Source organism: Rhinoderma darwinii, chromosome 1 (genome assembly GCF_050947455.1).
Source record: "Rhinoderma darwinii isolate aRhiDar2 chromosome 1, aRhiDar2.hap1, whole genome shotgun sequence".
Taxonomy (NCBI): domain Eukaryota; kingdom Metazoa; phylum Chordata; class Amphibia; order Anura; family Rhinodermatidae; genus Rhinoderma; species Rhinoderma darwinii.
Genome location: NC_134687.1, coordinates 127780777 through 127807804, shown reverse-complemented (window position 1 = coordinate 127807804; position 27028 = coordinate 127780777). Strand labels below are relative to the sequence as shown.

Below are 27028 nucleotides of genomic sequence, written 5' to 3'. Positions count from 1 at the left end.
GGTCCCAAGAACGAAAGATATAAACATCTATACCTCGCTGTCTGAATACAGGTCGCTGCCTCGAGGTGAAGCAAGATGGCCGCGCCGCCGGAAACACCGCCGATGAGGGGCCGGATTCAGAGACACGTCACCGCGTCAGCTGACACGGTCACGTGAGTCCGAGATCCGACACGTCACCAGCGATGGAACGGAGGCCCGTCACTCGTCCACCCAAAGGAGCGACACAGCGAGGAAAGGGTAACCCTGGGATACAAAGACAGGATATATTGGCTGGTAGAAAAATATATGAAGAAATGTTAGGTGTTTTGGCCGAAATCAACTGTGCAACCATACAAAAAATATATATATATTTTTGATGTATTAAAATAAATTAATAAACAGATGCAAAAAGAAGTGTGTATAAGTGCATAGCATAGGAATGAATTGTAACAATACTCCACAACACGAAATACAATATACATATATGTGCCAAAATGACATGTGGAGGATGAAAAAACAAAAAACCGTGTGGGTGACATGTGTGTATATATGAAAGTGACGAACAGCGCCATCCTCCACATGTCATTTTGGCACATATATGTATATTGTATTTCGTGTTGTGGAGTATTGTTACAATTCATTCCTATGCTATGCACTTATACACACTTCTTTTTGCATCTGTTTATTAATTTATTTTAATACATCAAAAATATATATATTTTTTGTATGGTTGCACAGTTGATTTCGGCCAAAACACCTAACATTTCTTCATATATTTTTCTACCAGCCAATATATCCTGTCTTTGTATCCCAGGGTTACCCTTTCCTCGCTGTGTCGCTCCTTTGGGTGGACGAGTGACGGGCCTCCGTTCCATCACTGGTGACGTGTCGGATCTCGGACTCACGTGACCGTGTCAGCTGACGCGGTGACGTGTCTCTGAATCCGGCCCCTCATCGGCGGTGTTTCCGGCGGCGCGGCCATCTTGCTTCACCTCGAGGCAGCGACCTGTATTCAGACAGCGAGGTATAGATGTTTATATCTTTCGTTCTTGGGACCCCTCACTTTGGTTACTCTGTTTCTATTGGCTGGCCTCCCCCTTTTTAAAGTGGCACGTACATTGTCCAGCACTACCCCCAGACGAAGGCATTAGCGCCGAAACGCGCGTTGGGGTGGACATACTGCTGTGCTTCCAGTCCTGGACTTATTATGGGTACGTTCTCCCATCACAATTCGTTCATTTATTAGCAATGTGTTCCTTCTGCCTTGTTCACACTTACCTGCTTTAACAATCATCTCATTATGCTTTTTTTTACTTTATGTTGATACTAACTGTGTTGGGCAGGGGTTCATTTGTCATAGTGATAAATGTTATAGCGATAGTGTCCATTACCAGGCATTTTTTCATGCATCTATATTTATACATTACTTACCTTATGAGCTGCATGGCCTGTATGTCCTTTTAACCTGTTGGTTTATGGATTCGTTTTTTATCCTTGTACGTCTATATGTTGTTTTTCAATAAAGTATTTTCTCAATTTCATATACTTCTCGTCTTCAGGCATCTTCTTTTGTAGGTTATATATTTATGTTTTGGATGCTTATGTGGGTACACGCCCCAGGATCTAGCTCATATTACATCAATTAATTTCTTGCTTGCTGACAGCCGCAGGGTACTTCTGTTGGGCTATTTAGATCCATGCTGTGTTTTTCGGTTATAATATATATATAGTTTAGATTTATGCTAATAATAGCTTACATACATAAAAAGTCATTGTCAACATATGGTGACTCAGATCTGAGGCACATGACCATATAAAATCATTGTGCCCATATAGTGTATAGCATTTAAATCAAAATGTCAAAGGCATGTGGCCCCATAAATAAATAAATGCCCTAACAGATCATGGGTGAGTTTAAGCAGTAGTACAATGTTAAAGACACATTTAGTGTCCACGCATAAAGCCACTATGCCTAATAGGCACCAAAAGTATTCACCAATCTCCAGGAAACTCACCCATCGACATCCCTCACTGTGTGTGGAATCGAGAAGACCGAATACCTTGATGCAGGTTTCGCTAAACCTGTAGCTTTGTCAGGTCCTTTGTCAAAACCAAGTCCTAGTTTTACAAAATCACCATATAATTCATGTATTTATTGTACGCAATGGTAGCCCATAGAATTCATGTATTCATGCATTGTAGCTGAATTTCTAATTTCTGTTAAAGCTGAGAATTTGTTACCGCTGCCTTTTTCATGAAGAATAATCAGTGAACACTATTATATTACCAGCCGCAGCAGACGTGAATTTATTTCTGTAGAAAAGCACTTGATGAAGAAGTCAGATTATTATTTCAGTATGTGGTTTAGCAGTTCTCTAATAAAAAATACAAAAACTATTTCATTTGTAATGGTCCTGCTGTTTACCAGGCCTGGCGATCTGTGCCCTCTCTGATATTGAACAGTGTGGGCAGATTGCCTTTTAAGCAAATAATCAGTGTTTTGCACATTCTCGACAATGTTATTTTTTACCGTTTTGTAGAAGTTTCGGGATTTACAGTACTTTACATGCCCTTAGCTTGATGTTTTTCCAGACTTTGCGTGACTTGATCGAGACAGGTTTCTTTGATAAGCATTGGCTGTATTAAGTACTAAACTAAAGTGACAGTTTATAAGAAGATAACTGGAGTTAGTTTTAAATAGGGGCTAATACTATTTTAAAAATAAATCCTAAATGGATTATTTAGAGACCAAGCCTGGATTTATGCCCTGTGATTGGCATTTTGGAGGATATAGGAGGGATTTTCTACGCATCATTTTAATGATACAGCATTGATCTCTTGAAGAACTGTAGACTTATAAGAATCTTTAAATCCACTTCTATAAGCAAATTAAACTGTTACGTTGTATAAGATAAACCCTTTGTATGTTATCTCTCTTGTATTTCCCACAAGCGAACATTTACTTGAAGAAATTTATATATTGACTTGTTATTTTGATTCACTTGTAATGGGCTGAAAAATATAAAGTATATAAAAAAAAGTATTTGTCAGTCCTCTGGTATGTTAATTCTTCTGCCTTATCTGCATCTTCCATGCATTTCTACCGGTTGTGCCCTCTTTAATTCTCTGGTTGGCAAACAGAAGTGTGCTCCATTTGCCAACCAGAACCTGCCTAGCAGCAAGAGAACTTGGAAGCAGTTTCAGACAAGAGAAAAACAAGTTGTGTGTGGCAGAGAACATTTATACTAAGCAGGTGGCCTGTATGTGTTGGTCTGAATAGCCCAGACCCTATATTTGGAAAAAGAAGTGCAGGACACTTCTTGGGACGTTTTTGGAGCCGTTTTTCATTGACTCTATAGAAAACAGCTCCAAAAACGGCCGTAAAAAATGCTGCGAAAATCGGAAGTGGCTCAAAAACGTCTGAAAATCAGGAGCTGTTTTTCCTTGAAAACAGCTCCATATTTTCTTATGTTTTTGAGTTTGTGTGTGAACATACCCTTAGAAAGGGTACTTCTCTCAGTCATTTACAATGAGAGGCAATGTGGGCATTGTGGTGAAATAATGAAGACCTACAGTATAACAAAAAGAGACTGGATTTAAAATTCTTTTATTTTTTTTACGCTAATGTATTCTTTTTCATTGAGGTTTGTGAATACCCTGATAAAACTAAATCTTTAAAGCTTGGAGACTTTGGATTGGCGACAATAGTGGATGGGCCGCTCTACACCGTCTGTGGTACACCAACTTATGTTGCTCCAGAAATAATTGCAGAGACTGGGTAAGTTCAGTAATGTGTAACATGTCTGCTGCATGATTCAAGGATTATGGGGATTACTGGGATGCTTGCATGTTTTTGGAATAAAATGTGTGTGACAGAGATTCTGACCATGCCATGGTTTTACTATCTGGGTAGCAGACATAACAGCTGCTATCCTAGTGAGTCTAGTTCCTAACCTTTTATCCACTGCATGCTATAGGTACCATGCTCATATGGTATAGTTGTAATCATGGACTCTTGCTGCCTACTCTTGCCTGCATAGTTCATAGGTTATGCATTATTCGGATGGTGAGAGTTGTTGTGAATCGCTTTGTTTTATTTATCTTTATTAGGTATGGTTTAAAAGTTGATATATGGGCAGCTGGAGTGATCACATATATCTTACTCTGTGGATTCCCACCTTTCCGAAGGTAATATTTTTTATTTTCTCTTTTGTTATGGTAAAATGTTGAATTACTAATGCTTTCAGACAGTGTATTCAATGCATACAATGACATATATTTTCTAGTGGTAGAAATATCTTTCTTTAGGCTGACTGCAACTTTTGTGTAGTCCACACAAATGTCACTTTTCATAAAAGTTATTGAAGATTGTAGGGGCATTATACTGTTTTGGGACAGCTATGGGGCATTATACTGTGTGAGGAGCACTATGGAGCAATATACTGTGAGGCAGTGTCAGGGGGTATATTATGTACAGTATTATACATCAGGCTCAGGGGATAAATATTAATTCAATGGCGTAGCATGCAAATAGGGGGCGTGGTATGCAACGAGGGGTGGTGCCTAATTAATCGTAATTGAGGTTACATGTTCAATTAATCATGATTTTTATTTAGGTCATAACCGCCCAGCCCTACCTAAAAGTATAAACAGTCTAATAAATGTAGATCATTTCAAACATTTTGCAGTTTTAGAGTGGATTCATACGCGGCAGATTTTGTTGCAGAAATTTCTGCGAGTGAAAATCAGTTCCATTCATCTGAATGTGGTTGTTTCTACAGCAAGCACAGGGATTTCTGCAAGTTCCATTTTGATAAATGGAACTGTTTATCATTTGCAGAAATTTCTGCAACAAAATCTGCCGGGTGTGAATCCAATTTTCAATTGTGAAAAATTAGACTATGCTGCTGATAATTATCACGTCTGCCCTTTATTTCCTTCCATGGCAGAAAGTATATAATGCAGAAGATTTGTCATTTAAAAATTACTGGAAAGTGTTAGAACGCCTCCATCTTATATTCCAAGAATTGGGGATATTAGGACTTTATTAATGGGTCCTGAGAATAGCATTTATTGTCCCTGTGTCTGCCTTCACACTTGGAGGAAAAACCATGGACTCCTGTAAGTTTCTTTCCTTGACAAAGAATAGCAGCTCTGGATGGTCTAAAGAAAATAATCCTTAAAGGGGTTTTCCGGAAGCAAAAAATTACATTTAGTTAAACTAAACAATGGAAAACATATAAATTTGCAATGTACTTACGTTTGATCAGATGAATGTAGTGGCGTATCCCATCTTCCGTCATGTGACCGCTTGGTAATCCAAAATTTGCACTTCCTGTGCAAACCCGTCCATTCGCTCCGCTAGCTAACTTCCTGTTTCCGGCTTTCACAGTGTACGGTTACATCACAAATGACGTAACTGTACCACGTGTTTCCCCATCTGCTTAGAGCATGCGTGGTTGACACACACCCCACCACGCATGCTCTGTTAAATGATATGGCTGCGTCTTCAGCAGCCGTGTATTTTCCATTGCGCATGCGCACATTTGAACTATTTGGTGTCGGTGTGTAGTGTGACAGCCGTGTCTGCCGTCGCTCACTCTCTCCTTCTCCTCCTCACAGTGCGAAGTGCATGTGAGGAGGAGGAGGGTATTTTTTTGCTCCCTGTAGAAGCAGAATCCCCAATCCCCGGCCACAGCTTCGGCAACGCTGTGGCCGGGATTGGGGATTCCGCTCCAGGAGAAGTCCCTGACTTCACTGTGTCCATATATGGACACAGTGACGTTAGGGACTTCTGAAGCGGAATCCCCAGCGATGTGGCCGGGGATTCCGCTCCAGGAGAAGTCTCTGCCTTCACTGTCCATATATGGACACAGTGACGTCAGGGACTTCTGAAGCGGAATCCCCAGCGATGTGGCTGGGGACTCCGCTCCAGGAGAAGTCCCTGCCTTCACTGTCCATATATGGACAGCGAAGTGAGGGATTTCTCCTAGAGCCATCCCCTACAGGAAAGTAGGGTGGTGCCATCTATGGGGGGTGACTATGTACAAGCACTTTGTAGCACTACCTACAGGGGGGTTATATGGCATTACCTACAGGGGGCTGTGTGGCATTACCTACAGGGGGGCTGTGTGGCATTACCTACAGGGTGGCTGGCTGTGTGGCATTACCTACAGGGGGGCTATGTGGGACTACCTACAGGGGGCTGTGTGGCACTACCTACAGGGGGGCTGTGTGGCACTAACTACAGGGGGAATGTGTGGCACTACCTACAGGGGGGCTGTGTGGCACTAACTACAGGGGGAATGTGTGGCACTACCTACAGGGGGGCTGTGGGGCATTACCTACAGGGGGGCTGTGTGGCATTACCTACAGAGGGCTGTGTGGCACTACCTACAGGGGGCTGTGTGGCACTACCTACAAGGGGGCTGTGGGGCATTGCTTACAGGGGGCTGTGTGGCATTACCTACAGGGACGCTGAGTGGCATTACCTACAGGGGGTCTGTGGCAGTATCTATAGAAGGTAGTGTGTGGCATTATCTACAGAGGGTAGTTTTGGCATTATCTACAGAGGGAAGTGTGTGGCAGAAAATTTACAAATGAAATTCATCCGTTTTCAAAACGGACAAAGAAAAAAACGGATGCAAAACGGGTTAAAATCGGCCGTTAAAAAAGGAAGCATGGCCCGGAACGGATGCAAAATGGCCGAGAAAACGGACCAAAACCGCCGGACCCTGTTGTCTGAATAGACCCTAAAGGTAGTTGATGACGCGCCGTGTCTCTACACAGTCGGAAGTGCTGTATTAGCAAAGACACGTAGCGTCATCAATCATAGAACACGCCCCCCTCCTCCTATCTCGTCGTGCACACCTCTTCCTTCACTCTAAGATTTTCTGCGCTGCCTGGCCGCCTTGTCTCTCCTCTAACACGCCCACTCCTATGTGTGTATGTATATGTGTGTGTGTATATATATATATATATATATATATATATATATACACACACACACACACTCATATATATATATATATATACACACACACACAAAATATATATATGTACAATTCTAACTTTGCAAATGAGGTCTATTATTTTTGCAAATAGTCTATTCCATTGTTCTACATAGTGCTAGTAGCACAGACATTTACTATATATATATATATACATAGATTATACTTTTCTGAGTCTTACTACGGAGTTTGACAGATAAGCTCTGTTGTCATTTTTTAAGAAACATGTCTGATCATATCAGTCTGCAACCATTTCAGAGTGGATTAGAAGCATCACTTGGAATCAATGAACCGTCCTGGTATATAGACAGAACTAATATCTTAGAGATAGTGACATCACAAGACAACTTAGTAGCCCTATGTGTAGAGTTGGAAATGTCATAATGTGAAATGTCATAACCTTTGCTCAGAATTATGGATTATTTATTTTCTTCACAGTGAGAATAATCTACAGGAAGATCTTTTTGATCAAATTCTGATTGGAAAGCTGGAATTCCCCTCCCCTTACTGGGATAACATTACGGACACTGCAAAGGTTTGAGTTTAAAATATTGGATTTCGAAATGAATAACTTCAATATCCAGAGTAGACACTAATACTATAGAGATGTCCAGTTATTTAAGTAGTGCATGTAAGCAAAAAATTGTATTAACTGGTTTTCTCCAAAAAATTCACGTTTTGCACATACCCGAATATGGTCTTATAGGTCACTGTATTATGTGTGCAAGACCCAGTCTGTAGCCTCAGTCACTTATATGATGGCTGTCTGGAGATGTGATGTGACATCCATGACCTCAAGCAATTGGATGTCTAATGTTTATGAGAGGCCTAAGGAGACTGGAATAGGAAATGACCGCTGGTTTGTCATCAGTCATTTTTTTAATGAGCATTTGACGTGCCCGCATGTGATTCCATTGTGTACAAAATCAGTCATTTATAATTATTTGGTATTACTTAACTACAAGGGATGCCAGGAAATATTGATTTAAATGCATATATTTTTATCTGCATTCATCATAGTGTCATTTATGTGGATTATTTTAATTTGCACAGTGCATGTCAGTATCCGCAAAGAAATCCAAATTGAACTCATTTCTGTGTCTGGTAGCTCTAGCCCAATAATTGTGCATTTTAGTTTTTGTACTCTACATTTGGATAGACACCTACCTACAAATATCCTTTATTTGCAGGAAACAAAATAGGTGCTGAAGCCTTTACTGTAGCTTGTTGTATGGCAACCTGTAATCTCAGTAGAATTCGCCAGAAGAATTTCAATTTTCATCCGATCAACCCAAAGGGTCTGAACTTAGAACTCCTGTGCCTAATAAGTAAACTAGGATTAAAATGTGACACCCCCGCCCTGTATATTTATTTTTGTAATAAAATAAGCTATTTACAGTAATGCGGAAACATCAACTGTTTTAATTCCATTTATAACCAGATCAAATAACAGGAAGTAAAAGATCTAATCATCTGATCTGTCTAAGTTAGTGGTCAAGAAATCTATCAATTTCAGTTTAGAATGGGTGCAAGTTTTATGCGGAGGTTCCATACAGAGTGATCAGCAAAGAAATCTGCCCATCCTAGTATCATTATCGTGTGCACGTGATACTTGGCTTGCTTAGAATGGGGCCCGCTGTCAACAATGTGATCTCCAGATATTAATGTAGGGGACTGCAGGTCTCACACATTGAAATCAGTATTACAAAAAGTAATGGTGACATTTTTTTTCTAGGAGCTGATCAGTTGTATGCTGCAAGTAAATGTAGAAGACAGGTTCACAGCAGATCAGATCCTCTCTCACCCCTGGGTGTCTGTGAGTACAATCCCCTTATAATATTATTTAAGAAAATATATATATATATATATATATATATATATATATATATATATATATATATCCCTTCCTGTTTTCCCATTTTGCATCATGTAATGTAGTGTAAATGAGTTACATGGAATAGTTGTTGCTTAGTTTCTTGCCCATTCTTTCCTTACAAACATGTAATTAACGGAATGTTCATACAGGTGTATAGCCCGAAACATTGCGTCCGTCTGGTAAAGAAACAGAGAAGAAAGGTTTGCAGAGTTACCTTTAACAAAATGATTTTCATCAGCAGTTTAGAAATTTGACAACCTGTTTTATAAAAAATTGGACCTTCAGATAAAGAAAAAAGAAAGGCAAAATAGTGAAATAATCTTCATTACTCCATTACCAAAAATATGTTTTAAAAAATAAAGAGAATGATAAACATATTCAAGAATTCGTTGAGTCATTTTAATGTACATATTTCATTAAACTATAGTAGAGAAACTGTCACAGAACACACATAAAAGTGCTAAAAAACAAAAAGTTGGAAGAATTGTCTGGGTTACTACTTCTCCCTGATAACTCCCAAGAGCATACCGTATACTGAATATCACAGACCATAGGTCACATTTGTAGAAGAGTTAGTATTGGGGTTGAATTCTACTGGCAATATACTTGAGGTTATAAGTTAGTTATTAACCACCTGAATACCGTCTCATTTTTTAGTACTTTGTGGTATTAATAGTCTGGACATCTGAGATAAATTCAGTGAAGAAATACTAAATGGGAAATTCAGTAGCCCAGTTTTACTCTCCAATAATCTTATAGCCACTCCTACATCATAGCACACGCCAAAGTGTGTAGCGTTTGTGTTATGTAATATTTATTTGAACAACCATATCGGGGTGAATTTTGATGTGCAGATGTGTTCAACTGCTTATCTGGAATTTCAGATTCTGAATCTAAATAAAGACTGCCAACACTGGATATCCTGCATAGAAGATTCAAGCAGAGATATGGGAGGTCTAGCTTATGAGGTAGTTAGCTCGGTATCGGGATGAATAAAGGCAAGCGTGCTAGTCTAATTTTATCATTTAACCAGGATCCTTGGGGCTTATTGATATAAATTAGCGCTTTAGTGATAGGAACTTAAGCAGACCATACACATAAGATGAAAGTCGTCCAAAATTATCAAAAGCATTCTGTTTTTTTTACCACAGTATTTGTTTAACTTTGTCCCTGATCTACCATTTCAGTCTGGCATGTTGACGGCCAGATAGTTATTACACATTGTGGCCGATCCAAATCTTAAGTGTATAGCCAGCTTTGGACTAAAACTTCCACAGTAATATTTTCTGAAATTCTACCTATACTACACAATAAATACAATAGAATAAACAATAAAAAAAACTTAACATTAGGTGTCCTTAGTTTTTCACATAACTGTAGACCAAAGATAACAATATTGTAAAAATCTTAGTGTCCATTGAAAACAAGTTCTAAGCTAGGAGAAAGCATGGACTAAGATTTTAACTGAAGGGAATGTATAAACCCATCTGATCATTAGGGAATATTAGGAATAAAGAAATTTGTAAATGTGACAGACATACAATATTAACAGGTAAGACCAGTCTCAGAGTACATTATATTTACAAATGTGTGACATCTAGTGTTAACCACTTAACAGCCTGGAACATAAACCCTAAAAAGAAAATAAATGGTCATTGGTCCCATAAAAGTAATTGTGACATCCACTATAGACTATCATAATATTCTGTTTGTACTTTTGTATCTGGTAAGCCTCCAGTCCTGGTACATGCAGGGGCTCATGAAGGCCTTGATACATTTTTTTCATGGATGTTGCGGTTATCTTTTACATAATAATTTGCTGGGGGTTTGAAAAGTTCAGGCGGTGGAGTGCAGCAGACAAGATGTGGAAATATTCTGTGGAGGTCACTGGGTACACTGTGCCTCCTGCCATTTTTGGAAGAATAAAAATGGGGAAAAATTCTGCCCAAATAATAAATAATATCATAAAGTGCCCATATAACAGTGGCATATGGCGTCCAAAACAACAGTGCTATAGCATTTCTAAATAATAGCACATCCAGTACCTTGATGTAAGTTCGCAATGAAATGTTAACAAATGGTTCATTTGTAACAGAAACTTTCTGTACATTTTTAGCTTTAAAGCGGATCTGTCATGAAAATATGCTGCCCTTTCAATGGGCAGCATATAAACATGATGGTCAGTCTAGCTGTTATACCAAGAGTAAAAAGAAAATATTGTGCCATTTGGAAAATCGCGGCTAAGAAAAAATACACCCAACTCATAGACACGAGTCCACCCTATTCATGAGCTTGGCACTTCACCCACCCCCACATCAATGACTGAAGCAATTTGATTCATCAGTAGCCATCAATCATTGGTGAGGGGTGGCCGAGCACATGAATACAGCAGACACATAACTTTGTGTCCTCTGTATTCTTTCTTTTTGGCTATTATCCCAATGGCACTTTATTTTCTTGTGCCATTTGGTATAATTCTTAGTCGGACCTGTCATGATAATATCCTGGGCAGTATATGTTCAAGATAGATCCACTTTAATATACATTATATCAAACGTGTGAACTAGAGTGTGGGCAGCAGCTATATATTTGGTTACAATGCCATATAATAATTCCTGGTTGTTTTTTTTTATATACAGGATGATGCCTCACTGGGTAATAATATGCAGGTTGAAGTCACAGGTAAATTAAAACAGCATTTTAACTCCTTACCGAAGGATAATAACACCTCCGCTGCAGTGTCTGTGATTATGGTGAGTCTGTTTCTTTAAAGGCTGGCTCGATGACGCATGTGTCTATTAGCTTTACATGTAAAAGAACAATGCATTTACTACAAGTTGATGTCGGTTTCTGTGAAACATTTTTTTCTCCTAAGGCTCTGTTCACATCTGTGTCGGAGGCTCCATCAGGAGCCACTGTCACAGATTCTATTGTTGTCCCCGAACAAAATAGCGCAGCAGGCAAAGTGACGAAAACTCATGGTGGCTCCTGTTTTTCGTTGATGAAGCAGAATATTGGAAAGCCTTGATGCAGATGTGAACATTAATAAACATACTCTCTAAACATCTTAAAGCGGCAAACCATTATTTTATGTGTACAGCAAAAATGGCCAAAATTAGAGGATATAAAATGGTCAGCGCACCACTTAATTTTTGTAACATTTGAGGGTATATGAGTAATTGTGAACCCAGACTAAATTTTTAACACCTGATAAAGAGAAAAAAAAAATAGCTGTTATTACTAAAATAATATTTTTTTTTTTATAAACATGAGGTTCTTAGTACAGCATTCGATCAAACTGTATAAAGCCACTTACCTTTTCATAGTAACATCTTTCAAGTAGGTCCGTACCCAGGCTAAACATCTATGTCACTTAGCGTTACACAGGGCCGGCCTTAGGCTACAGGGTGCCCTGTGCGGAATTGCCCTTTGGTGCCCCCCCCCCCCCCCACTCCATAGATCATTGTTCTGTATTGTCGGCATTTGGTGCTTTTGTTTGCGCATTTGTCACACATAAAAACGCTTAAAAAATGCTTGGTTTAAGCGTCCCATTGACATCAATGATATAGCGCGCCGAAAGTGCATGCGACGCGTTTTGTTTAAAAATGTGTCGCGTAAAAAAAGAAGTGTTAGGTCAATTCTTTTGCACGTAAAACGCACTGAAAATTCACCTAATTTCTACAGTCAATGGGAGTTCTGATCGAGCGGGAAAAAAACACGCCGAAGCCGTGCAAAAAACGCGATGAATACGCGTCAAAAGCGCCTGTAGTTTAAAAAGAACTTAACAAAAACACTAGTGTTTTTAAGGGTATGTTCACCCACAAAATAAAAAACTTCTCAAAATACGGAGCTGTTTTCAAGGGAAAACAGCTCCTGATTTTTAGACCTTTTTTATTCAAAGTCGCGTTTTTAACAGCCGTTTTTGGAGCTGTTTTTCTATAGTCTATGAAAAACGGCCCCAAAAATGGCTCAAGAAGTGACATGCACTTCTTTTTCGTGGCCGTATTTTTCTGCGGCCGTTTTTCAAAACGGCCGCGTAAAAAAAGCCCCGTCAGAACAGAACGCCGTTTTCCCAATGGGCAGATGTTTGGAGCGTTCTGCCTCCGATTTTTCTGCCGTTTTTGGCACAGTGTGAACAAGGCCTATGTTTTGGTAAGGCTGTTTTCACATTACGTCCTGCCTGTCTATTTATCATATGCGGCGGAAAAGCTCCTGGCGCATACATTAAATGGACACAAAAAACATGCAGTATAATTTTTTTTTACTGGACACCACTACATAAAATAGCACAGTACCACCCGAACTGAGGCTTTTTTAACCTCCATCAGGTGTATGGGACGGTTTACCTTACGTTCTGGGAGCATTCCCGGTGCATACATTACACGGATGGGCAGGATGTAATGTGAAATTACCTTTAGGCCTTATTTACACTAGCGTGTTAAACGTCCGTGTGGCGGCCGTTGAAACATCAGCCGTCCCACGGACCTTTGTAATTCAATGTGGCCGTTCACACAGCCGTTGTTTCAACGGACCGTGTGAAGGGTCCGTGAGAAAATAGGCCATGTCCTATTTTTTCACGCATCCCTCCATAGACTCATCAATGGGGGATGCGAGACATCGCGTCCCGCAGCGCCGATCATGGATGCACCTCGGGCGTGAAAAGCTGCCGTTTTTCACGTCCGAGGTGCGCAACGCTCGTGTAAATTATGCCTTAGGCGGAGTTCACACGGGGAAGATACGCTGTGTAAAAGAACGCAGCGTATCCGCCCTGTGCTCCGCAGGGAATTTTGGGTGAAAAACCGCACCAAACTGTGGGGCAGTGTCTCACCTGGAATGTCTGCTGCGGAAAACTGCAGCACTTAGCCAGCCTGCAGCAGCGGTCACATGGGATGAAGCGTCATCCCAGGAGGCCGGCCTGGATGATGTCAGAGGGCCGGCCTCCTGGGATGACGTTTCATCCATGTGACCACCGCTACAGCCTGTGATTGGCTGCAGCGGAGGTCACATGAGGATAAAACACAGATTCCTAGGTAAGTATAATATATTGTTTGTTTTCTTAGTGCCGTTTTTTGCGGCAGGATCGCTGCGAACCCGCTGCAAAAAACGCAACAACTGCTATTTGTTGCAGAATTTACCTCCCATTGAATACAATGGGGAAAACCCGCAACAAATAAGGTGCGTTTACGCAAATACAATTGACATGCTGCAGACTAAAACTCTGCACCGCAGGTCAGTTTTTTACGCTCAGTATTTACGTAGCATGTGGATGAGCTTTGTTTTATCTCACCCACTTTGCTACTACTGTTTTGCTGCGGATTTTCTGCAACGAATTTACACAATGTGTGAACTGGCCCTTACTGCGTTTACTCAAAGGCTATCTTTTGTATAACAGGAAAAACTATTAAAACGGCTGTCCAAGTGGGCAATGTTGGTACTTTTTATTACTTCTTATTTAACTCACACTGTAAAGGCCGTAAAAAAAAAAAGTTAATAGCTAAAATCGCTTTTTTTGTTCACATTAGCTCTAAAAAAACGTCATAAAAAATTACCAAAAAGTTGCACCGCTCTCACATCGCTTAGAAAAAAATATAAAAAAAAGTTATGTCTCTCGGAATGTGGTGAAACATTTTTTTTTTAACAAATAGTTTTCCTTGTAAAAGTTGTAAAATATATAAAAAAACCTATATAAATTTGGTATCACCGTAATCGTATTGAGCTGCAGAATAAAGTTAAAGAGGCTCTGTCACCACATTATAAGTGGCCTATCTTGCACATAATGTGGTCGGAGTTATGACCTATATTAGCATTATACTAATGACTTTCTTAATGGACAACGCTGACCAATCAGTGACCAATCAGCGTCATACACTTCTCCCCATTCATCTACACAGCACATAGTGATCCTGCGTTGTTCACTATGTGCAGCCACATACACACACATTAACGTTACTCAAGTGTCCTGACAGTGAATATACATTACCTCCAGCCAGGACGTGATGTCTATTCAGAATCCTGACACTTCGCTAGCGTTTGTGTGAGATTACAGCACAGCAAACATAATCTTGCGAGATTACGCTGTAAACTGTTATTTAAGACAAGATTGTGCTTGCCTTGCTGTAAATCTCACACAAACGTTAGCGAAGTGTCAGGATTCTGAATAGACATCCTGTCCTGGCTGGAGGTAATGTATATTCACTGTCAGAACACTTGAGTAACGTTAATATGTGTGTATGTGGCTGCACATAGTGATCTAGTAAGAACACTATGTGCTGTGTAAATGAATGGAGAGAAGTCTATGACGCTGATTGGTCAGCGTCATACACTTCTCTCCACAACGACCACTTGGTCAAAAAGTAAAACACGCCCAGTTGTCCATTAAGAAAGTCATTAGCATAAAGCTAAAATAGGTCATAACTCCCTCAAAAATGATCGTTTTTCTAAATAAAAAACACTGCTGTAATCTACATTACAGCGCCGATCAGATTATGTACAAGATAGGGCACTTATAATGTGGTGACAGAGCCTCTTTAAGTTGTCGTTTTTACCGCACTATGAAAGCTGTAAAATCGAAATCAAAAAAACTATGGAGGAATCACAGTTTTTTTCTAATTTCAGCCCACAAAGAATTTTTTTCAGTTTCCCAGTACATCATATGGTACTTTAAATGGTGCCAATAGAAACTACAACTCATGCCGCAAAACATAATCACCACCCTATTGACGGAAAAATAAAAAAAAGTTATGGCTCTAGGAAGGCGGGCAGTGAAAAACAAATGAAAAAGCAAAAAATGTCTCAGTCCTGAAAGGGTTAAAATAAGAAAGCAGCCCATACTTACCTCTCTCTTCCCAGACGTTCCTGCGTTGGGGGCTCCCGTCACCTCTATTCTCGGTTTGTATACAGAGCGGCTGCAGTGGTGACATCACGCCGACCGTACATCATCGCTGCAGCTGCTTTGTTTACAAACAGTGAACAGAGGTGACGGGAGCCCCCAACGCAGGAACGTCTGGGAGGAGAAAGGTACGTATAAGTTCTTTTTTATTTTAACTTCTCCACTGCTTCAACAGAATTTATTTTTAACCCCTTTAACGTAATGTGCACAGGGTCTAAAAAGGAAACAAATGGTAAATGTGCACTATGAAGCAACTGAACAATGTGCCCATCTGCCATTTATGAACAGTGTCGTTCAGTGCCACCATGGTGCCCATTTTCCACTTATTTCCCCTTTAGTGTCCTTATGTTCAGTTCCCCCTTGTTGCATGTTTGCCATTTACTGCCCCTTTAGCACCCTCTGTCACAGAAGAACAATAAATGACAAATGGGCATTGAAGGGGCACTGAACAGGACACTAAAGGCGCAATAAGTAGCAAATAGGCACCAAGGTGGCACTGAATCCTCTTCCCATTTGCCATTTTTAGACCCCCATCAGTGCCTCCATACAACCAAAGCCCACAGTCTGACTGACCTGCTGGGCTTCTTACAGTGCACTGTGCACGCTGACGCTGCTGGAGCGGAGCCCTGGGAAAATGGCCAGACCAGGAACGCATGGTAAGATAGTCTCCTCCCTGTCTTGCGTCCTGAGTGATGTCATCACGCCTAATCATCACTCAGGACGTAAGACGAGGAGGGGGAGCGGGACGGGGAAGCCAGTAGTGAGGACAGTGAGTGACACTTTGCTCGCTGGCGCCCCGAGCAGTAGCCGCAGAGCGGGAGAAATTCACCCGCTGGCACCCCCCTTACAGCATGTAGCTAAGGCCGGCCATGGCATTACACCCTGCAAACACACCACTGCAGCAATAAAGGCTGCCACACAGTTCTGCACTCACATAAACAGATATTAAACTCTCCTCTATATACTGTATGGCCACAGTGAGTGTTAGAGTAAGAATATTTACTATATTTATAATGCTAAATGATCATGCACCACTCTGCAATGACCATGTGTGACCCCCAACCCATTCTTATGGCCTGTATTCCTGTCTGCACTTTTTTTTTGTCTTGCCCATGGTGGTATCCAATCCTATTTCTGGTTTATAAAAAAAAATACAGCTGGGACTATGGAAGGTAAATGTTTTTTTTAAATTTACACTCCTTTGTGATCCAGTCCTAGTATGCACAAAAAATACGGGCATGTAAATGAACCGTGAAGATTTTTTTTTCTATGTAGTATTGAAAGAGGCAGCATACACACAATATAGGCAAGCATTCACACAATACAGACAGCTCACACAACTGCTAGGAGAGCCCAAGTCAGACTAGACCTATCCACCTTTCCTATGGGCTGTGTTACCCTACACAGAGCTTCCTTTTTCCACAATTCTATTTTTCAATTTGTACATTTTAGACACAGTTCAGTGCACATACCAATATTTTTATACCAGTACATACATGCTTTTTTTAAGGACACAAACTTTTAGCAACTACAACAAAAAAACTATTTTTATTTAGTTTTGAAAAGCTTTCAGATGATGCTGTCTACATTTCATTTCACAGTTTGAGTTTGACTTGTAACAAGGAACTTCTGACCTCCATATCTTGCATTAACATTGGGCCAGTGACGATGAGAAGGAAGCAGAGGCTTGGTATACAGATATATTGTACTACACTATAATAAGAACTGTTCTGCATGCCCCTTTTCTCTGCTTATTTCTTTCACATTGCTCTTCAATTCTTGCAGCGGGAGGTCTAAATTGGCACCACTTTCTTCACAAATGTCTGCGAAAATAATTTTTTGCTAACTTAACAGAATTTATGGATGCTGAACAGATTTCATCGTTATCATATAATTGCCACCTGTACGTTCTCTTTTATTCTTTAATACCCTGTATTAATAGCCAACTATCTAGTCAGTTTATATACCTGGTATTTATATTTAAAGAGGTTTTCCACCTAATGAACACATGTACCCCCTCTTCCAACTGCGTCCTGCAATCCCGCCCCGACGCATCACGATACAGCCAACATTTGTCACGTGTCCTGGCGCATCATCTTCCACCTATTTCCATTGAAAAGAGAATGGCAGGTCTTAATTTAACAGTAATGATATATTTTGTTGTTAATAACTAGTAATAGTACTTGCTGTGTAATCTGTTTCCATAAGATTGAAGGACAGTTGTCTACATACCTGTAGAAAGCTAGGAAGCAGGACACCTTCTCTAAAGAGCATAAAAGTATGTCCATGGCTTAAAAAAGATGAGATGGTTATTTGTTTGCAGTTAAGATTGATCTGTGTTGTGAAAAAAAAGTCTAAAATCCCCCTAAATAGAATGATTATATAAAGTTACTTCTGCCAGCTAGGTAAAATTACAGCCACTCAAGCGAGGGGTACACTTATTTTTTGTGCCCTAGTACATCATAGTTTGGTTATGTTTTTTTCTTATTCATTTCTTTATACGGTAAATTTTTGTATTGTTACTTGTTAAAATTATGGTTACATACATTTATGTTTTTTAGACATTGCCAGCAGTGGATGTTCCCGACACAGTTTTATTAATTGTATTAGATTACATTACATTGGACAGACACTACATATTATCTTATCAACACACGGTGCGATTTCATTTTGTTAGGGTTAGGATGGTGCACTGGTAGTGCTGTATATACATGTGAATACATTGTTGTTTCTATTTTATTCAGTGTTGTTGACTCTGCTTTTAGTAAGTCTAGTTTCTATCCCTTGCTTCTTTCCTGCATCCCTCCTGTTTCCAAATGCCTGCCTTGCTTCCCCTCTACATAGGTCCAGGACAATGGTATGTACTAACTGCATCTGCAATGCTTTATCTGCTATATAAATGCATAACATAATACCCTGTACCACTAGAAAGAAGGAGATATAATAATGACCGTATACAGTATATAAACTGTGAGATCATAAAAATACGTAGCCCCAAGCAGAGGTTTACTGTCAAGCCATTCATTCTGAATAGAAAGAAAACCTCTTTGGCTAATGATGATATAAAACAACTCAAGGCCCAGATTCAGACACTAAGCATTGCAGTGGGCATGGCTTTCCGCCCTGTGGATAAAACCGTAATTGCAGGCGGCATACCTTATGTCAAGTTTCACTTGAAGAGAAGTGGCTTGTTGGCTTTCCTGCTAATATTACCCTTTGCATGGCACCTATGTGAGTAGCCATTATTTATTGTTGACTAGATGTGCTGTTTGTGTTATTAGGATTTCCTGGTTTTAGAAAATAGAGCTCATTCATTGTACAATAAAAAATTATCCACCTTTCTATGTTCACACTGAGTTTTTTGACGTGGAAACCGCACCAAAAAACTCGTCAAAAACGGCCAGAAAATGCCTCCCATTGATTTCAATGGGAGGCGGAGGCGTCTTTTTTCCCGCGAGCGGTAAAACCGTCTCGCAGGAAAAAGAAGCGGCATTCCCTATCTTCGGGCGTTTACGCCTCTGACCTCCCATTGACTTCAATGGGAGGCAGAGAAAGCGTATTTCGCGGCGTTATGCCCGCGGGCGAAAAACGCAGCGAAAATTGGCGTGCAGGGAGAGGAAAATCTGCCTCAAACTTCCAAACAGAATTTTGAGGCAGAAATTCCGCCTGCAAAAAACTCAGTGTGAATACACTTTTTGTATCAATACTTTACAGTTTTTAAGATCTCTTCTTGTTGTCAATGAAAGGGAACTTTCATCGTTTACTTCTGGAGGACAAAAACCTGGTCCTGATCATGTGATGGTCACACAAGTGCAGGGATCGTTACAAGAAAGAGTCCTGATATCTGTAATTGTAGCGATTCGTTCACCTATGTTTCTATTACTTGACCAGGACAGATTTTCATTCCCTGAAAGTATCCAATTCTCTAAGAGCAAGCAGATCTTGAAAAATGTAATGAATTAATACAAGAAAAGTGTATAACTTTTTATTATACGATGAATAAACATTTTTTGCTGAAGCTGGAAACCCCCTTTAATGTATTGTGTCGCATGAAGGTGTGCTGCAGCTTTGTTAGTCAGTTCAACCTGTTCATGTTTCTTCCATTAAAACGATCAGTGTCACGTTGTTTAATGAGAATTTGTTTCCCATCCAAAATGTTTAATGGCATGTTCTTTATGACCTTACACTTTTGTAATTTTCTCAAAAATATATAGTATACATATAGTATATATAGTACCAAACAAATTAAAGTGTCCCATAAAATGACTCACAGTTTAAAGTTCTGACAATATACAGTACTGTGCAAAAGTTTTAGGCATTTGTGTAAAAATGCTGCAAAGTAAGAATGCTTTCAAAATTTTAATTCATTAACAAAATACAAAATCAATATTTGGTGTGACCACCCTTTGCCTTCAAAACAGCATCAATTCTTCTAGGTACACTTGCACAAAGTCATGGATTTTGTAGGATTATAGTCAAGTGTCTTTTGAAGAGGCACAAGGAAATGGCCAATATAGAAGACTGTAGACGCAGTGGTCGGCCAGGGAAAATTAGGGCAGCAGATTAAAGACACATCAGGCTTACTTACTTTGAAATCGGAAGATGTCCAGCAGTGCCATCAGCTCAGAACTGGCAGAAAGTGGGACCCAGGTACACCTATCTACTGTTCGGAGAAATCTGACCAGAAGTGGTTTTCATGGAAGAACTGCGACCAAGGTCAAGCGACTCAACTATGCACAAAAACATAGGAGCTGGTGTGCAGAAAGATGGCAGCAGTTTCTCTAGACTGATGAGTCAAAATTTAAAATATTTGTCTGCAACATAAGGCAGTTTGTTTGCCAAAAGGGCTGGGGAGCGGTAGAATAATGAGTGTCTGCAAGCAACAGTGAAGCTTGGAGGAGGTCTCTTGCAAGTTTGGGGCTGCATTTCTGCAAATGGATTCGGTCACGATTAATGACGTCCTCAACGCTGAGAAATATAGACAGATACTTATCTGTCATGCAATACCATCAGGGAGATGTCTAATTGGCTCCAAATTTAATCTGCAGTAGGACAATGACCCCCAAACATACGACCAATGTCATTAAGAACTTTCTTTAATGTAAAAAAGAACAAGGAGCCCTGGAAGTGATGATATGGCCCCCACAGAGCCCTGATCTCAACATCATCGAGTCTGTTTGGGATTACATGAAGAGACAGAAGGATTTGAGAAAGCCTACGTCCCCAGAAGATCTGTGGTTATTTCTCCAAGATGTTTGGAACAACCTCCCTGCCAAGTTCCTTCAAAACCTGTGTGCAAGTGTACCTAGAAGAATTGATGCTGTTTTGAAGGCAGAGGGTGGTCACACCAAATATTGATTTGATTTACATTTCTCTTCTGTTCATTCACTTTGTATTGTACTACTTAAAAAAAACTATTAACACTTCTATTTTTTAAAGCATTCTTACACTGCAGCATTTTTCCACAACTGCCTAAAACTTTTTCACAGTCCTGTATATGTAATCATCTCTGGATGAAATGGAGCAAAATCTAATAATTTGTGAATTTATCTAATACTAAGATTAGATACAGAGAAAGTGTCCAATATTGAAATATTGTCCAAGCAAAAAAACTACACAAGGAGATCAGACTGAAACCAGAGTCATCTAAAGAGATTGGTTAGATCACATCAAAGATCTTTTTGGAAGTCTTTCATTATTATTTTTCCTTCTCTTTTGCATGCGTATAATCAATGTCTCCATAATATTATGAAATGTTCATGTTTTCTAATTCTGTTTCCATTTCTTTCTACAGAACACAGCTCTTGATAAACAAGGGCAGATTGTTTGCTGTAAACGCTGTGATAAAAATGGCACCACTGACCAGAAGAAAACCAGCACGGTGACTGCATTGGCTGATGACCTTCACCTGGATTTGGGGTCTACCAAATTGATGTGAGGGATTCAAGCCTGCAGCAGAGGACTGTCTACTGGGCAGTGTGATCACCTACCATAAGGTTAACTGATGACCAAACCCTGCGGGCGATAGCTATTCTCATTATGACACGTTTGCTTTTTTATTTCTGAGAAACACTTACTGGCTTCCACCAGGTTTCATTAGTGTGTTAGAATTGGACTTGAGCAATCCCGACTTTTGAAGAATGCATTGGGCAAAAGGAATAGCTACTTTAGTTTCTGAAGTTGAAGTGCTAGTCAAATGGCTACTGATTTGTTAACACTACTAAGCTTTTATGAAGACGATCTCTGCAGCACATATTTTTTTCTGCATTGACAATAGAAGTTCTTTTTTTTTTTTTTGGGTGGGCAGTACAGAGTATTCCCGGGTTCACTTTGTTTATTTTCAACTAATAGTTTTAGTTTTTTAAGAAATCATAAAATCAGACTCCGGATTCTACAAATGCTACAGTGTAATGGGCTAAGTCTTACCATTCTGCAGTATTCCAGGACCTTGGCTGGTGAAAAGGGTACATGGTTTTAACAAGTGGATATTTATTTGAAGATTTGTTCCTCCATTGACTTCTTTGTTTGGATCTTACAATTATTTATGTAAAAATAACTTGCTAATTATTCTGTTACAGGATGGAATGTAGAATTTTGCTGCATGTCACAACAACCAGGTACAAAACCTGATCTCCACAAAAGAAATGCAACTGAAATAAATAAAAATTCTATCTAAAATACTGCTCAATATCCAGATAAGCAGTGGGATTGTGCAAGGGGCTGAGCTAATTTAGCCTCTCATAGTCATACTGGATAGGAAACTCTAGCATTAAACATACATAAGCATATAGTTATGCTTTTTTAACACATCCATATTGTGCAACTTGCAACACAAATTGGTGAACTCAATACCTGTTTAGAGCCGGCTGCAGTGCATGGTTTGTACTTGTGCTACTATATACATGGGGGCCTTCTTTTATTACAAATTATCATAGGAGTCTGCCAATCACTACATATTAAAGAGGTAAAGACAATCATGGGTGATTTGCCCTCACATGCTACAATGGCCAAAAAAGTTTGGACATCTGATTTGCTATTGTAGAGTATGTGTGCTGTAAAACGGTTTTCAGTAAAGATCGACTTGGAATGGAGAAGAACATTCAATGGGGGAGATCTACTAAGCAAACTGTGCCCGAATTCTGGCTCAAACTGCGCCAAATAACAGGCATACATGCCATGCGGCAGATTTATTTTGTGTTTTAGATGCTTTTTTTGCCCTTACTAGACAATTTTGAAAAGTGTCTAGAAAAGAGTACGTGGGTAAGGGGAGTCGTAAAATGCACCAGATTTATTATTGACGTGTGCCTTTTTAAAAAAAAATATTGGTGTGAAGTATGTAAGCTAAGCAGTGGCGTATGGAAGTGGAAGAGAAAAGTGCATCAAATTTACCAAGCAGGTTACGCTACTGTGATATATTTGGCACCGTCTAGTTTTATGCTGTCTAAATTTAAGACAGTATTAATAAATCTGCCCCATTATCTTTTAATACTAGTTATAGTAACTATAATGGGAACGTCATAGACCCTATTGGCCTTTGGGTCTAATCATCTTCGAAGGCTGAACGGGAGCCATAAGCATAGCGGGTCTAATGAGAATTTTCAAATTTCAAATGATTTTTTTTAGTAGTATCCATAGGTATGCCTGTTTAGCTCTCTGTTCATGTATCTGTGTATCACTCCTTTAATATTTTTAAGAATATAGTAGACAGAGGTTTCCTTACTTTACATTGTAACTGCATTTAGCAGTACAACCAGGTTCGTCTTTGCTGGTCTATAAACATGGCAGGAGCAGAGGAGCATGCCTATAGCAGAGCGGCCATGGAACATGAGTGAAATCATAGGCAGAGAGCTAAACAGGAACACCCATATGGATACAATCCAACTCAAAAATGTCTTCTACTAATACAAATACATTCTTAAAAAAATTTGCCTGCCCATACAATAAATAATTAAAGGTCTGTTTCATTGTTATTTTGCCAAGACTGTGTGTCATTTTCAACTCCTCAGAAGTCTGAATATTTCGTAGATATAGTATAAAAAAAGAAAAAAAGATGACTCGCTTAATCACAAATTAAAAAAATATTTCGTTGCACGAAAGTTTAAATTTGACAAAAATTGTATTTATAGTTATGTAAAATCCCCCAAAATAAAATAAATTATATGCTACGTGATTTACAGCCTATCTGACAGGTCTTCTATAGGTTGACTATTGTGGTCAGATAATGTCCAAAGGTTGTGCACAAGATCCCTACCAATACATACAGTTAGGTCCAGAATTATTTGGACAGTGACACAATCTTCATGGGCTCTGCATTCTGCCACATTGGATTTGAAATGAAACAACTGAGATGTAATTGAAGTGAAGACTTTCAGGTTTAATTTAAGGGGTTGAACAAAAATATCCCGTGAAACGTTTAGGAATTGCAACCATTTTTCTACACGGCCTCCTCATTCCACGGGCTCAAAAGTAATTGGACAAATTAACATTACCATAAATTAAATGTTTTTGGTTTTTTTAAATACTTTGTAGAGAATCCTTTGCAGACAACGACTGCCTGAAGTCTGGAACCTATGGACATCACCAAACGCTGGGTTTCCTCCTTTGTGATGCTTTGCCAGGACTTTACTGCAGCTGTCTTCAGTTGTTGCTTGTTTGTGGGTCTTTCTGTCTTAAGTTTAGTCTTAAGCAAGTGAAATGCATGCTCGATCGGGTTGAGATCTGGTGATTGACTTGGCCATTGCAGAATATTCCACTTCTTTGCCTTAAAAAACTCATGGGTTGCTTCCGCAGTATGTTTTGGGTCATTGTCCATCTGTACTGTGAAGTGACGTCTAATCACCCTTGCTGCATTTAGTTGAATCTAAGAAGAAAGTAAATCCCTGAATACTTTAGAATTCACCCGGCTGCTTCTGTCTTTAGTCACATCATCAATAAACAGTAGTGACCCAGTGCCTTTGGCAGCCATGCATGCCCATGCCATCACACTTCCTCCACCATGTTTTACAGAGGATGTGCTGTGCTTTGGATCATGAGCCGTTCCAAGCCTTCTTCATACTTTCTTCCTCCCATCATTCTGGTGCAGGTTGATCTTAGTTTCATCTGTCCAAAGAATGCGGTTCCAGAACTGGGCTGGCTTCTTTAGATGTTGTTTGGCAAAGTCTAATCTGGCCTTTCTATTTTTCAGGCTGATTTATGGTTTGCACCTTGTGGTGAACCCTCTGTATTTGCTCTCATGAAGTCTTCTCTTTATAGTAGACTTAGATATTGATACACCTAATTCCAGGAGAGTGTTCTTCACTTGGGTAGATGTTGTGAAGGGGTTTTTCTTCACCATGGAAAGGATTCTGCGATCATCCACCATTGTTGTCTTCCGTGGACGTCCAGGCCTTTTGGAGTTCACGAGATCACCAGTGCGCTCTTTTTTTTCCAAGAATGTACCAAACAGTTGATTTGGCCACTCCTAACATTTGTGCTATCTCTCTGATGGATTTCCACATTTTTTTTTCAGCCTAACGATGGTCTGTTTCTCTTGCATTGAGAGCTCCTTTGACCTCATGTTGTGGGTTCACAGCAACCGCTTCCAAATGCAAATGCCACACGTGGAATCAACTCCAGACCTTTTACCTGCTTAATTGATAATGGATTAACAAGGGAATAGCCCATGCAGCCCATTAAATAGCTTTTTAGATAATTGTCCAATTACCTTTGATCCCTTGAAAAAGAGGCAGCTACATATTAAAGAGCTGTAATTCCTAAACCCTTCCTCAAATTAGAATGCGAATACCCTCAAATTAAAGCGGAGAGTCTGCACTTTAAGCCCATATTGATTATATAACTGTATATTCAATATGTTTTGGTAAACAGCTAAAATGCCAAAACTTGTGTCACTTTCCAAATAGTTCTGGACCTAACTGTAACTTCTTTCTTCATATTTTAATAAGGAAATAGATAGAAAACGTACATTTATTAAAATAGCAATTTGCTCATATAATTGACCGTGTTTCCTAATGCAGTGAACATGCTGGATGATGTTCAGTTTGGGCACATCAATATTTTTGATAAGTAGAAGTTACTGAGGTCGATTTATGAACCATACCTTCACTTGGAAAAGATAAGATCTCTTACAGTATCTCCAATATACTTGATAATGTAAATTGCACTTTATAAGACTCATCCTGCTGATTAACAATAAAATAAAATAAAACAATACCAATAAAACAAGAAAAATAAAAATGTATCTAGGAATTAACCTACCAGAAACAACAGTCCCATAAGATAGGTCAAGCCTCTTCTAAAAACAACCATTCTCCAGTCTGATTGTATCAATTTATAATAAGCCGGGCGCCGCAGAAAGCCGTAATATTGTCTGAAGATTCTCCATATGAATGTTTTCGTTTTAGTCATTTGGTTGTTTATTTTAGCCAGTATTGCACTTTTCGGGTGCACAGGTACATTTTCACAAGGTATTATTATCTGTTCATGTATTTGCTACTCATTTTTGCGGACATTATGTTTTAGAACCTCTCAGTATATGGCTTTCATTTTGTACTAGAGATGTAAAATATTTCCAATAAACATCCTGTTCATGGAAGAATGTTTGTATTTCTTTATTGTTTGTTTTGCATAGATTATTCCAATATTTGTGGTCAGTGATCGTGAGAGGCATTGCTCTATTATAAATAACAAACAACACAATACAACATAGCTATCCTAGTAAAACCATAAAACAAATCAATATTTAACAGAAGATTTTTTCCATGAATAGACTTACAAACAGACTAGTGAAAAATTAAATACTTGTGGGCATGACATATTTTATGGTTTATCTATCCATATGCAACCTTAAAAAGCCTCCAATGTAAGTAAGTATATCAAATCTGTCAATATTTAATTTTCCCACTCTTTTGTGCACTGACTCTTAAACCCACTCACTGACATTCTATTACTCAGAGACACATTCACACAAGCAACTACCCAAACGCACCTTTGGCTGCTTTTAAATATTTTCCTAATGTGAAAATGGCTAATGTGGATGTTTCTAAGGAGATTAGATATAAGATAACTCATTTACATAAGGAAAGGCATAAGAAAATATGAGAAAAAACAGAAGCATCACTCTTGCTTCAGATATGAATAAAACCTGTTTGAACGTCACACATGGCATATATACTCCTTTCTAAACACAGAAAGACTGTTAAAGGATAACTAAACTTTCAAAAAACTTCTGACAGTCTGAGCACTGAGACCCCCATGATCGTTAAAACGAAGCAGCAG

At 39.3% G+C, this 27028-nt stretch overlaps 1 protein-coding gene across 4 annotated transcripts in view; it reads left to right on the top strand.

The window, feature by feature from the left end:
* The window catches only part of DCLK2 (doublecortin like kinase 2), a 105374-nt gene extending 79039 nt beyond the window's left edge, over positions 1 to 26335 (top strand). For 2 of the 4 annotated variants that reach the window (XM_075860363.1, XM_075860362.1), the window contains 6 exons: positions 3624 to 3757; positions 4090 to 4167; positions 7428 to 7524; positions 8725 to 8805; positions 11505 to 11618; positions 21549 to 26335. In XM_075860363.1, coding sequence (XP_075716478.1) covers positions 3624 to 3757; positions 4090 to 4167; positions 7428 to 7524; positions 8725 to 8805; positions 11505 to 11618; positions 21549 to 21692 — 648 coding nt within the window. In that variant the 3' untranslated portion in view covers positions 21693 to 26335. Of the gene's footprint in view, positions 1 to 3623; positions 3758 to 4089; positions 4168 to 7427; positions 7525 to 8724; positions 8806 to 9014; positions 9199 to 11504; positions 11619 to 17355; positions 17445 to 21548 lie in introns of those variants that run through there. The other 2 variants (XR_012883018.1, XM_075860364.1) reach the window with 2 other exon arrangements.
* The last annotated feature ends 693 nt before the right edge of the window (positions 26336 to 27028 follow it).